Source organism: Hippichthys cyanospilos, chromosome 9 (genome assembly GCF_059441005.1).
Source record: "Hippichthys cyanospilos isolate Australia breed blue-spotted pipefish chromosome 9, RoL_Hcya_1.0, whole genome shotgun sequence".
Classification (NCBI taxonomy): domain Eukaryota; kingdom Metazoa; phylum Chordata; class Actinopteri; order Syngnathiformes; family Syngnathidae; genus Hippichthys; species Hippichthys cyanospilos.
In genome coordinates, this window is record NC_142377.1 from 17,020,200 (window position 1) to 17,033,452 (window position 13,253).

Here is a 13,253-nt window from a genome sequence, read left to right on the forward strand (position 1 = left end):
TTCACCGTTGCTATGAAGAAAAAAAATGTACTTGGTTTTGCTTTGACTGTCTGAGGCTTGACAAATCATTTGCCACCCGTTTTTTGGAACCCTTAACTTTTTAGACTAGCTTTCAGCCAGGCTGACTCATATCGCATCCTCTACAGCAGTGGTCCCCAATCTTTTTAAATCACCATTTATATTGCGGTGCTGGCTGATCGAAAAACCACATCGTCCTTATCACTATGAATGTAATATAAACGGCGGCCAGAGGCGGCGCCAAAAAAACATTAAGCACAAAGATATGAACTGTTAAAACTAAATCATCTCCAAAACATTATTTCAGGTGCAGCCCACGCGGAACGGTACCAGTTGATCCATGGACCGGTACCGGACCGCGGACACTGATCTACAGGGTACTCTTGGTTTAAAAAAAAAAAAAGTGCAGCAAATGTATCAAATTTCCAGATTTAAACCAGGAGTGCCATCTAAGTCAAAAAGGTCAAGTGCTTCATTTGTCGACTTTCCAAAGCACATATAAAACAAATCAACTCCGGAATCATGAATTAAGAGAGGGTAAAAAAAAAAAAAAAAAAAAAATAGCCGCCATGTGCCCTTTGGGTTATTTAAGATAAAGACCTTTGAAGAGGTCCAGTGATTACACAGTGGTCAAGAGGTACAAAAAGTTAGGCATTTTTATTGACAAATAAAATTGTAGAAAAATAATTTCACTCTGTATTCTTCTTCCTTCTCGCAGCAGTTTTTGGCAACGCTTTGTCTGCTTTACCCTTCGCCTCTTTGGGTTTCGCGTTCATCTTTTCGGTTTCCTTGGGTTTTGCTTTGGTTCTTACACTTGCTTCCTTGCTGTTCTCATTTGCTGCTTTTTTTGCTTGGGGTTTCTTTGCTTTCGGCATGGGGGGAGATTCCGCTTTCTTGGGCTTCTTGGGAGGCTTTGTAGCCTTAGTAGAGGCAAAAAAAAGATTATTGCAAGTATATTCTACTTCTCATATGGCATATAGCTAAAAGAATAACAAATAATGACTATGAAAATGAGCAAAGCTTGCCAATTTGACATCAATTTCTTTGGGCCACAAGATGACTGTACAGCCCTTATTTGCAATCAGGAGGCATGTTATTATTTCTACACTTGTAGGGCAGGACGTTTAACCCTTTCACTACTGAAACGTTTTTTTCCTCGAAAAAAAATAACTTTTCTTCTTACCCACTGCCATTTTCTGAAAAGCGGTGGGAAGCATTGTCCCAATGGGAGTGAAAGAGTTAAGCTCTGCAGCTTCTTTAATGTTTTAACCCTTGCGCAGTATTTTATTTTCTTCCACATAATTCTTGCAGTATAGCCAAGGGACGGCGTATTTCCGGTCATGCCATGTTGAACTGATGTGACCATCTGGGTGAAATTTCAGCTCCTAGCGTTCTTTCAAATGCTTTTTCTGATGTGAAATGCATTTGATATAAAGGGATCAAAGGACTGGACAAAATGCTGCACGATGGTTAAAACGCCGATGTATTAATTGTGTTTACATGGCAACTTTGGGGAGAATACAAACAAAAATACTTAATCGAGATTTATGTAGACATGTAGCAATAATTGTAAACTTAATTTACTTCTCACCTCTTTCTTGGGTGGTTTTTCTTGTTTATCTGCAGTAGTTCCCTTTGTGCCACCTTACAAGATAGATAAATTAATTCGATATTGCAACCGTTCCATCGCTGATTAGTATGACTTACCAGCTTTCTTTGGTGGTTTTACTTCATCTGCAGTTTTTGTTCTGGCACCTTAAAGCAAAACAAGAAAAGTCCTACATAGGTTCCTGAGATATTATGCTTGACTTACCAGCTTTCTTTGGTGGTTTTACTTGTTCGTCTGAAGCGGTTCTCTTTTTGCCACCTTACAACAAAAACAAAAAGGTTATTTTTCATGGTAACAGTTTCAAGAGAGCTGACGAGTTTGACTCTTACCAGCTTTACTCTTCTTTGGCGCTTCCTTTGCGGTGGTTTTTTGCACATTGGGCTCCTCGTTCTCAGTCTTCGCTTTGGGTTCTTTACGCTTTGGTGCAAGCTTGACACAAAATGTTACCTAATTTCACTTGATGTCCAAAATTATTCATGACACCTCTTAGTTCAACTCTGCCAGGAACATAGGGCGAGCCTGAAATTTCACATTTGGCCACTAGATGGCAGAAAATACAAGCCTGTGCTCAACTAAAGTTCTGTATTCCGTTATTTGCGGTAGAGTATTTCAACATTTGGATCATTTTGTCAACTGTGTGCAATGAGCTATTTAGACCGTAAAATTCGTGCTTAGGCGCAATTAAAAAGTTGAGAAAGACCGCTCGTGACCGTACCCGAAATTTGCCAAGCATGCCCGTAGTAACGACGGAGTTGGCAGGCCGAACCAAAGTGCCGTCCTCCAGGCCTTTCTTGAGGGCTCTGCGGATGTAGTACTTAAGACGGATGCCGTCCACGGAGGGGTACTTGCGCTTGATGAAGTTCTGGATGGCCTGCTTGGACACTCCTTGTCTGGAGTCAAGTTCTTTGAGAGCCTGTACCACCATGATGCTCGTGCCCGGATGCGGGGTTATTTTACGCAGACTCACCGAGACTAGTCAAGAAAAAGGAAACGTTAGCATCAATCCTCGACTGCCGACGAACCCACCCAAGAAACTCTTTTTTTTTTTTTTTTTTTTACCGGACTTCCTCTCCACTTTTCTGGGGATTGGCACGTCGCTGTTGGGTTCCACTTTATTAAGATCAAATGTTCGCCTTGTAGGAAGCATAGTTGTACAAGTCAAAAAGAAATAAAAGACGACCTATTTAAAGCAGCCATTCGTTCAAACGGTGAGCAGCTCTGACTTTTGACCCGAGAGGCAACAGGTGAATCGTCATCTCACAAGCTGCAGACAATTAACAATCAGGATTAAAAAAAAAAAAAAAAAAAATCACAAATCTGGTCTCTCCGTGCCAACCGGCCCCAACGAAAAGCTAATGAATATTGTATCAAATCCTGTACGGGTTTACCCTAAAAAAAGGGGGTTCCTTTCTCTCACCTACTTTTTTGTTGCAAGAATTTAACATTAGGCATATTTCAGGCCCACGTGATCCCAAAATCACGAACTCAAAATGAAAATATGTAAGCGTTCTCAGCTCTCTAGTGTGAACGTAGCTGTTCACGTATCCTATTCAACTGTTGAGGTAAATATGCAATGCAAAAGCTATAACAGAGCCAATGTTTTAACCATATTTTATCTTCTGCATGATAGAAAATTAATATATTAACCAACCGTTGTCATTTCTATCTGATTCAGAATGTTGCTAATTGTTTAGTCACAACAAACTAACAAACACAACCATTGTGTTGTTGAGGAAAATGTCTTTTTATTGATGTGACATAAAGATATTTGACATTCTTTGAACACGCTGTTAAACCATGCATCAGCAGTGTGTTTGACAATGACAAATGGCAGAATAAAGCGAGTTAAAGTGCTCTTATTTCTCTTATTTTACATGTTCCACATGGATAAATCTAAAATATACAGTATGAAGAAAAATAGATTTGAACAGTGTTTTCGCAATCTGTTGCTCAAACTACCTTCTGACCTGTTCTGCATTCTTTGTATATGTCCTCGCAGCAAACACAAATTTGTCCATGGCACAAATCTGACATGGCATAATCTGCAAAAACTTGCGGGGAAAAAAAAACAAAAAAAACGCCAACAATTTCTCTGCATGGACGGATGTGTTTCAAGTGTTAGAACGTTGTTCTCACCAAAGCGCTTCCTGCAGAAATGCAAAGAAACTATTTGTAAGTGGCCTTGTTTCCTACGTGTTTATTGTTTTTATGCCTTTTGTTAAATCCTGTATCGGTTGCTGCAAACGTCCGCCGCCGACGGTCACCTGCTGACACTGGCTGCTATTAAGGGGAGCAAAGCTGCGGGCAGACGACTGCAGAGTCGCGAAGCCGAACCGCACTCCATCGCATTTTCCTGCGGAGCGCATCGAACATGACGTCAGCGTTATTAGACCTAACGTGAGGGCCGCGTGGACCATGCGTTCGAGTCCTACCTCGGGGTGGAAAGGGTGACACGATTCCGGCTTCTTTCGGTCCTTCTGAAACTTCAGTCTATCGCACTTGAGGGATTCGTTATGTTCAGCGCGGTCAAGGTGACGATGCGTTGGAGTTGTGAAATGAATCAAATGACATGAAATCAAATGGGAAAGGATATACATGATCTCAATGGGATCCATGGTTACTGGCGGAGCGTTGCCGCAGTCGCACTTGTTGTCCACGACAACCATGAAAAGATTGCTGCTGGGAATCTGCTGGATGACAAAGGATCTGCAACATGCCGAGACATGACATCACTCAGCAAATACTGTAAAAGCAACCGCAGAGGTACGGTGGTGTATCATCTCCGCTCTTTTTTATGACGGTGAAGACATTTGGTACCTGACACAGCCATCACATTCAATGTTTCCGGTGGTTTCTTTAATAGTGCGCTCTGAGACAAAGGCGGGGTATTCTGTGTCACATGGCACCATTGTAGTCTTACCCCGGGGTCTCTGAGCTGCAAACAACCCAACATCAGAGGAATTCAATTGTAATGTAAGCATTTAAGCGATTCCTATTTGAACACAATTCAAGGCCATACCGCTAACACTGGTCCGACCAACCTTTTCAGTTTGTCACACCGCACAGGGTTTGCTCACAAACTTTCTAGAGGTACAGCATGACCATATTTGACTTTATATGATGTACAGGTTGATAGTGACTCAAGATACGGTATTTGCTAAATTTTTTTAGCTATAAAAGTGCAGCTTACTGAGAAATTGTTACAGTATTCGCTTACGCTATCTCAATTTGTCAATATTATTTTTCCTGCAGTTGGCTAAGGTACACATGCCAAAAGAAGCAGCACAATGCCCATAAAGTAGACATTTGCAATAGTGTAGAAACGCCTGGCATCATACGCTTGTTCAAATATATGTATTGCCTTTTTGCCTGTAGCTGATTAAGGTAAGCAAATTAGGGGTGCCAAATTGTGGCCCGAGCGTACAGGCTTGTGACAATAAATCTCCTTTTGTTACCTTTGACTGAAAGGTCAACGTTCCACCAGCTGTACAGGTTAAATTCTAGCAGAAAACTGAAAACAACACAAATGGTACCATTAGAGTTGAACATAATTAACATACATAAAAACACAGCTATGTACATATGGTTTGGGTTACGAACGATGCATACGGCACTGAGCGTACGTTAAGCCCTACTGTATGTGGTATTTTGGTCCTTGATGATACAGAAGAGTGCCACCATACAGTATACCGCATGTGGTATTGTGTTATCTTTTCATTTCAAAGCAAGCCTGGTTCATCTTACAACATACAAATATGTTGCGGCATTACTCGGTGTTCCGGCTGTGAATCCTTTGCTAATCGAAAAAATAATAATAACTCATGCTTACATAACGAGTTCAGTCAGGAGCCACTTGACAACAGTGAAAGGCTGCAAAAGAGAAAGATGAGGATACTCGACTAGTACTGAATGCATAGCTGCTCTAAAAGCATTGTTTATTCTCCACTTACATCTGACAAAGTGCGCGCATTATCACTGCTCCCAGCGTACTCTCTGCAGACGGCCTGGTAGTCGTAAAGTGTAATCCTGCAGCAATAAATGTGAGATTACAGTGGCATCGCAGCCTTTATTATACTTGACTGAATCAAACGCATTAGCTATGACTGTGGGTCATGTTAGGTAAGGTGTGAGACCTTTTGAAGGAGCCCATTTGAAGCAGTTTGTTCATGACGGCGCCTTCCACCTCACCAAAGAAGAGCCCTGTCTGGGAGACCAGCTTCATTAAAAAACTGACACACATGAAGTAACTACTACTATTACATGTTAATAGTACAGAAATAGGGAATTTAACAGGTACTGAAGCAAGCTTCCGTACAACATAGAGCAAAACATAAAGCGTTCCCTTGTTTTTGACGGTTAATGGGAACGGAAAACCCCCACGAAACGTGAAATCCGCAAAGTCGGAGCGAAGTAGGAAGTTTTAACGCATGAGTGTGTGCGTACCAGAATTTTTAAAATATGAAAAGGACTTATACTTTCCATATTTGAGACAAAGGTCACTGCAGATAAACTAAGTCTTTAATTATTAAAGTGCAGTATTATGAAACCTTATACAGTAGCTGTACTGTTATCCTTTCCCGTTTCCATACTTTGGCCATTGTTGGAGAACACGCAAGGGCCGGAGCTGCCGGCTCTCGGATGTCAATCTAGCCTTGAGCCTGTAAGCTAACATCAACCAATGAGGGCAGGAATTGTCCTGCCCTCATCCATCGATGTCGCACCGGGAGCCAATCGCATGTCGCCCTGTGGGATGTCACATTCAAACGACTTCATTTCCAGTGCAAGCAAACATGCCTATGCTCAAATAGTACCTGCGATGGCTCCTCCGTGACAAGAATGAAGCCGTTGTTGTCAATGAGATAGCAGTTGACGTCCTGGCAACGAGACCTTTTCAGCAAACTGAAATGGCTTCAAAAATAGTATATCATAACGGTGTGATTCTACCTACCTCACTGTCACAGCTAATGCTGCATTTTCCATCCAGAGCTGTACACTGACAACACAAGAAAGATTTTCGAGTACATTCACACATAATTAGTACAGTGAGTCCCAAACGCCGTCATTGAAAATGATAATCAGTTGTGAGGCCAGAAACCGTCTATGTTACTTGAACCGGTTCAAGTAACATAGACGGTTCAGTGGCATGCCATGCGGTTTTTAAGTTGAAAATGACAGATGCTGTAGTTTCATTACCTGTCTACAGGCAGTCCAAAACTTCCTCTGAAAGAACTCGAGCTTCATCTGAAGCCCCACAGCTGAATGCAAAAATAAAATTCAAAACAATCAAACAAACAAAAACTGGCGCCACATATTGAAAAATAATAGTTCATGTGAAGTTAACGATTAGGGGGAAAACTTAAGATCACCTGCAACAATTGGTGATTTTCTGTCATCAAGGAGCTGGATTGCTGTGCTTGCCAAAACAACACTTTTATTCTCCAAAGCTGGCAGGGAAATGAGAGAGAATATATTAAAATTACTATCCTAGCCCCCACCACCGCCAAATTCAGTAAGCAAGGTTTTGTTTTATACATCCTGGCCTTTCCAATGATTGTCTCATGTGTTTGGTTAGGATGCAATTCCCTTTCCTTGACACTAGGGTACGCCAAAACCCGGGTAAAAGTTCAATATAATTACCGGTATTAATCTATTATCTTAACCGCGTATCCTCCCCCCAATTATTTCTAGTATTAACTCTAAAAAAAAAAAAAAAAAAAGTGTCGAGTTACAATTTAAACTTAATACAAACAAACTGGTAGCAGAGGAGAATGAATAAAAAATATTTTTAAAAAAAGTACTTGCCCAGGCAGAGTGACAACACTTACAATTATTAAAAAATAAATTTCTCTGGGTGTTATTTATTGTAGAGTATATGCAGTTCAAATACCAATGTACTTAATGTAACTCTTTGCAAGTGACTAATGTAAGCAATAAAAAAATCTTGATGAACTATCAAACTATGTGAAAACTAAAATAACATGAGACAACACTTGACTATTTAAAAAGTCCAGACAAAATCAACTATGGGTAAAAGAACCTCTTTCAAGTGGAAAAGTAGCACGTTTACAATAAATTCACAACAGCCAGGAATGCCAAACAGCTAACATAGGATGAATTTGAAAGCAATGCTCCTAAATAAGCGTGTGAACATATAAAAATTACTCAAACTATCTGGTTCGACAATTAAGAGAGGTGACGTTGGTCTTTAATTTGTGTGACATCCTGTTAAAGGCAATTAAAATTGAACTTCTTGTAAGCGTATGTGAAACGCCAATGGGGTGGGAAAAATAGTCTTGCCTAGGGCGCCACATTGGCTCGGATCGACCCCCGTATATATGTTGGAAAATGGTACAACAATCTATAAGCGATATGGGGAGTGTAGTGTGGCAAGCTGTAGCTTCTTTCCGTTTGCGTGGAGCCTACCTGTGCTGAAGGGGATGGAGTAAACAAATGTGCCTGGGACCTGCTCTGCCGCTCTCTTGTACCACAGAGGAAAGTGATCTGCATTAAACACGCCCTCCTTGTCCTCCGCCGTCAGGAAATCTCTGTAGATGCACACACACAACTGAGTGGAGGATGACATTTATCAAGAGCAATCAGCGCCTGGCCTCATGTTGCAAACAGTGACAAGTGTAGGACTGAGCAGTGACACTTACTGATTGGAGAGCTGATCTGCAGCCACAAACAGGTTGGTTCTTGACAGGCCGGTGCGCGTGCCCAGGAAGGCAATCTCCACTCCTTTGTCGGAGTTCCTGGTAGTATTTTTTGCAAAGGCACGGCGTCACAAACTCACAATTCATTTATCATATTACCTGCTGATTACGCATAGATTGCAGAGGCGCAGGGAGTTGAACACAAGCACACAAACTAATGAGATCCATTTAGAGAGCTAGCTTGTGTCATTGAAGATTGACATTGCATTTAAACCCATTTAGGCAAATAACAAAGTGAAAATTACCTTTGAAAATGCAGAATAATTGTACAGGCATACCTAGTGAATTGCATTTATAAAGTCTAATCAGTTTGATTAGTGAATATGTATAAAGAAGATTTTTTGTTTGATTTTATAGTCCAGTGGCTCTCTAGAAGGTGAAAAAAAGGTTTATCGTGTCTTTTGAGTTTGAAACACTATTCTAACTTTTGGACACTTTTCCTGTGATGCATCAATCTGTAATGGTTCCCGTTACAATTAATTCCTTTATGAAAGCCACAATACAGGCTGTTTTTTTTCAATATTTTCTTTCAACCAACACAATTCACAAATCAGGTTTTTGCAAACCATGCTGAAGAACTAATCATTTGAATCAGGAGTGTTGGTTGAAGGGGAACATCAAAAACAGGCTGGATTGTGGCTCTCGAGGACCGTACTTGGCCACCCTGGATTTAGAGCGTCCAACATACCTAGTATGCATGTTTTTGGAATGTGGTAAGAAACTGACATGCCCAGAGAAAGACAGGCACGAGGAGAACATGCAGACTCCATGCTGGAAGGCCGGAGCGAAAATCAAACCCACAAACTGTGAGGCAAACCTACCAACCAACCTTCCACCGTGCCATCCCCATAATGAATCTTATTTGGTCAAAAATCTGGGGAATTCTGCACAGCTTAATGAAGCCACTAATATGGAATACCTCCAGCGACATAACATAACAAAGGACAAGCACATGCACAATTGCAGTTAACCGATGCAACGTCTAACCTAAAGCATATTATAAGAAAATGTCGTAAAGTACAACTTTTATCATAAATTAAAATATTTTGGACAGGATCAGTTAAAATTGAGATTTTTATTACAATATTTTAATACCTTAGGATCATTTTTTTCCCTATGAGGATCAGCATTATAAAAAAGTATCACAAGGTTGAAAAGCACCATATCACTAAAAGTACATTCACCATTTTACTCATACTAATTGTCATATATACATAAACACAGCAGCATGTGTATGATGCAACTTGGCATCATCAAGCTGTAAAAATCTGTCATCTGTACGACAACATATGCTATTCCAAAACCTGTATGTACCTTACGGCCTTCGTGGTGCCATCACAGATGTGCAAGTTCACGTTTCCCAAAATGCCCGGGGCAAAAATATCCCTCCATCCAAGCACAGATGTAGCAACCTGGTCACAATCTGGATGGACGGCCTTTCTTTCCTTCCATTCAAGCATGCCTGTATATTTCCGACTGAACAATTCTTACTCTGACTTGTTGAGAGCCAGTCCAGTCCAGTAGGCCTCGAGTGGAGCAGTGACAACAGCGTCAAATAACACTTCCTTGATCAGCTCCCGGTCACCTGCAAAAGCAGTTTGGTATAAATGTAGCTTTAACTGACATATCAGTGGTTTATAACGCCAATCGAGTCCATTTTTTTTTACACTTGAGGTTCGGCCTGCGACCCGTCATGAAGAGTTTGATAGCTTGAATCTGAGTGAGGTGCCGATGTTCATGCTGCTCCTCAGTGTTGCAGTACGTCCTTCAGTTCAAAACGGAGATACAATGTTACATCACAGCCCTCGACATACCTCGTGAACAAAGACGCATAACCTACATAACGCATGGATGACCGCTTCCCTAAACCATGCATTACATTACCATTCATCTGCCAGGGCGACATCTGGCTGTTCCAGATCACGGAGCCCTGAAAAACAAAAGTCAGTCACGCTTCGGCTGTGTTAGTCCTGCTTAACTTAAACAATAGAAATTAATAACGCTTGGTTTGAAATGACAGCCAAACATAATTTAACAATATAACAATATGCTTACTGTTGTGGTTAAGAGTTGCATTGTATCCTGAGTATAGGAGCCAGATTAACTGTGATCAACCAGACTCTGTGATTAATTCTTTAATCGCATTTTTTAAACTCTTAACTTTATCGTTTGAGTATGCCGATTAGATCGTTTTTTTTTTTTTTTTGTCCTTAAATTTTTGGGGGTTGGAAAACAAAGGTCAATCACACCTGAAATTGACACTGATTGGCTTTCAGTGTGTTTGGCGAAATTTGATACGCTCCTATAGTGGGTGGGAAGTCAGAAGGAAGATGTGAAAATGGAGGAGTATGTGAAAATGATCTTTCCGTTGAATGGTAAATTTAACTTTTAAAAAAAAATTCTGACAGCACTTTTGATAAGAACAGAGCGATAGGCATTATTTGAAAGATGTTTAGCCTACCACATAAATGAAAACCATCCAACAGCGACTGCAGTCACAACTAATATGACAAAAAAGACATTGATGGAGCGAGCCATAGCAAAGTTCTTTGCAAAAGTAAACTCGAGAACACCTGCGTTTTCCACAAGTCTCTGATGGACAGGATGGATGAACTTTCATTTTGATGGTAATTTCTAATTACATGGCGATTGACAAAAGAAAACCGAACCAATACTCCGGATGGGCGAAACTAAAAGTTGAAGCCAGCACTTGGGAATACTGTGGTTTCAAATATAGCAGAAGATAAATGGTCTCAACTGCATCTGTTCAGTCCTATAAAACTCTAAACTATAACTAAAATAGTAAACATTATTATCTTGTCATGTAAGACATTTCTGACCTTTTTCAACTGACACGTTTCCTCTGAAGAAAAACTTGCCATGGCCTCTTGAGAGGGCTACTCCAACGCTGCCAGAAAAAAAACACACATGCATTTTTCTAAGTCCATTAAGTGAGTGAGTGACATTAGAGCTTAAATGTAGTCATTATAGATTAACCTGAATGGAGTCCCTTTGATATCAGTGTAGTAATAGTCATTGTGCATCTTCAACACACGCCTCTGGAAAAAACAATCCAAGTCAAGATTCATTCAGGAAGACCTTATATCCTCCAATGTGGAATGGCTCATAATTGATCTGCATGCTCACCCCTCTATCCACTGTCTTCTTCACCTCCATGGAGAAGGTCCCCGTCCTCCTGTTCACCATGGCGTTGCGCAGCTAAAAGATAAAGCACACAGCGCGGCACACTGAGAAACGTTTTTGGCGCAATAACCGATGGCCTTTTTTTCGTCTGTATATCCAAAAGCTCTCATACAATGTCGTCTTTGTCCTCCCATTCCACCTCAGAGAGATCCACGCTGCTGTAGTTGGGCTTTCTTCTCTTCTGACCCTCCTGATACTGCACACAGAACCACAACGAACACAATTAATAATCAAATTCTAGTACGACAATGACAGATAATTTCACAAGGTTGGAATGCATTGAGGTGTAGCATTATTGTCAAAAGCTTACATACACATGATAAAATGTTTTTCGTGAATTAGCCGGTGAATTGAAGACTGATGTCTATGTACAGTAATGAAAGTCAGATACAGGTCTTGTGCTGGGTAATTATTGAACACATCATCTGTGAAATTAACACTGTCAGGTAAATTCAAAATAATTAATACGACTGATAGGGAATTCGCGGCTAAATGACTCTATGTGAATGTGTTAAATGGTGCATGTCAAATCCTGTGACTTAACATCATCCGTCAGTACAACACAAGAAACAACCAGTCAATGACAACAATCACAGCACAGTTTGGAGCCACAAAGAGACAAGAAGAAGAGCAGGGACAAACACGTACACAAACACAAAGTTGCACAGAGAGGAATAGCACTAACACTGGCACACACAGGTCCACTAGCAAAGCCATAGCTCCTGAGGGCCCATTGGCCCATGGGGCCAGCGGCTGTGGTCTCTGCCAGTGAGTGTTAAGTTACCTCTGGAAACCTCAGGCCAGCCAGCCCTATGAGTGGCCTTTATCCCTGCATGCATACATCAAAGGAAAAGGTGGGGATTACAGATTATACATGCTCATTTAGCCTCCTGAACACATTACACATTTGTCTCTGTGCACCTTGCCTATGGTATACAAGAACAAAGAGAGTCAAATCAGGCAAACCTGCGACGTGGCTATGGAAACAACCATACTTACCAAAGGCCTCAGGTCCGGATGAGTCAGGATGTAGCCATTGTTTGTGATGGCAAATGCGTACCCGTGGATCCCTAACTGGAGCCAAGATGACATATGATTAATAATCCATTTTTGACGAGGATTTGAATCCATTCGCTTGAGTGGACCTTTGTACCATATGTTTGGGAATGAGCTTCATCAGCTCCTGTAGAGGGATGTCTGTTCCGACGACCCCCAGCAGGATACCTTGATTTTTCTGCATGAGAGCATTCAATTCATGCACATGTTTGAATTTAGCAAGGAAAGACAGATACATAAACTACAAACACTCACCGTCTCATTCTTAGTACTGAAAACAGGCATAGCCACTGTGGTCATCAGACTTGGCCCCGCTTTGTCATTTAACTGGAAAAAAACAAAACAAAAGGAGCTTGTTGACAATCAACTGAGAAGATTAAGTGAAGGGCTGCAACCAACGATTGTTTTCTTAATCGATTCATCTGATGATTATTTCCTTCATTGATTAATTTCTTTATTCAACAGGAAATCATTTCATATTGGCAGTGCAAAGTAAGGAAATTCTTACTATTTTGGTCAAAAATGTCAAAAAATGTGAAAATGTTGAAAAATGATAGTGTACTTATTGTATTACTGTGAGATTGTTTTCATCAGGTCAAATAAAATGTTTAGGATTTTTTTTTTTGAAGGTGAAATCAACCTCAAAATGTTAC

At 40.7% G+C, this 13,253-nt stretch overlaps 2 protein-coding genes across 3 annotated transcripts in view; both read right to left on the reverse strand.

The window, feature by feature from the left end:
* Window positions 1–707: 707 nt before the first annotated feature.
* On the reverse strand, window positions 708–2,822 carry h1m (linker histone H1M). Its single transcript, XM_088422798.1, has 7 exons — window positions 2,687–2,822; window positions 2,343–2,599; window positions 1,957–2,056; window positions 1,832–1,885; window positions 1,726–1,773; window positions 1,610–1,662; window positions 708–938 (listed from the first exon to the last, which is right to left on the reverse strand). Exons 1-7 carry the CDS (start codon window positions 2,772–2,774, stop codon window positions 708–710), a joined length of 831 nt encoding a protein of 276 aa, XP_088278924.1. The 5' UTR covers window positions 2,775–2,822.
* A 525-nt stretch (window positions 2,823–3,347) lies between these two features.
* The window catches only part of cacna2d3 (calcium channel, voltage dependent, alpha2/delta subunit 3), a 30,559-nt gene continuing 20,653 nt past the window's right edge, over window positions 3,348–13,253 (reverse strand). Inside the window, exons 16-39 of one of the 2 annotated variants that reach the window (XM_088423677.1) lie at window positions 12,856–12,927; window positions 12,698–12,778; window positions 12,544–12,618; window positions 11,657–11,740; window positions 11,488–11,559; window positions 11,338–11,399; window positions 11,181–11,248; window positions 10,225–10,270; window positions 10,008–10,105; window positions 9,832–9,925; window positions 8,284–8,379; window positions 8,051–8,172; window positions 6,994–7,071; window positions 6,821–6,882; window positions 6,576–6,620; window positions 6,439–6,501; window positions 5,761–5,831; window positions 5,578–5,653; window positions 5,457–5,497; window positions 5,083–5,138; window positions 4,445–4,562; window positions 4,216–4,333; window positions 4,060–4,137; window positions 3,348–3,980 (exon numbers count right to left, since the gene is read on the reverse strand). In XM_088423677.1, the coding sequence (XP_088279803.1) occupies window positions 3,888–3,980; window positions 4,060–4,137; window positions 4,216–4,333; window positions 4,445–4,562; window positions 5,083–5,138; window positions 5,457–5,497; window positions 5,578–5,653; window positions 5,761–5,831; window positions 6,439–6,501; window positions 6,576–6,620; window positions 6,821–6,882; window positions 6,994–7,071; window positions 8,051–8,172; window positions 8,284–8,379; window positions 9,832–9,925; window positions 10,008–10,105; window positions 10,225–10,270; window positions 11,181–11,248; window positions 11,338–11,399; window positions 11,488–11,559; window positions 11,657–11,740; window positions 12,544–12,618; window positions 12,698–12,778; window positions 12,856–12,927 (1,869 nt within the window). In that variant the 3' untranslated portion in view covers window positions 3,348–3,887. Of the gene's footprint in view, window positions 3,981–4,059; window positions 4,138–4,215; window positions 4,334–4,444; window positions 4,563–5,082; window positions 5,139–5,456; window positions 5,498–5,577; window positions 5,654–5,760; window positions 5,832–6,438; window positions 6,502–6,575; window positions 6,621–6,820; window positions 6,883–6,993; window positions 7,072–8,050; window positions 8,173–8,283; window positions 8,380–9,831; window positions 9,926–10,007; window positions 10,106–10,224; window positions 10,271–11,180; window positions 11,249–11,337; window positions 11,400–11,487; window positions 11,560–11,656; window positions 11,741–12,543; window positions 12,619–12,697; window positions 12,779–12,855; window positions 12,928–13,253 lie in introns of those variants that run through there. The other variant, XR_015866612.1, reaches the window with a different exon arrangement.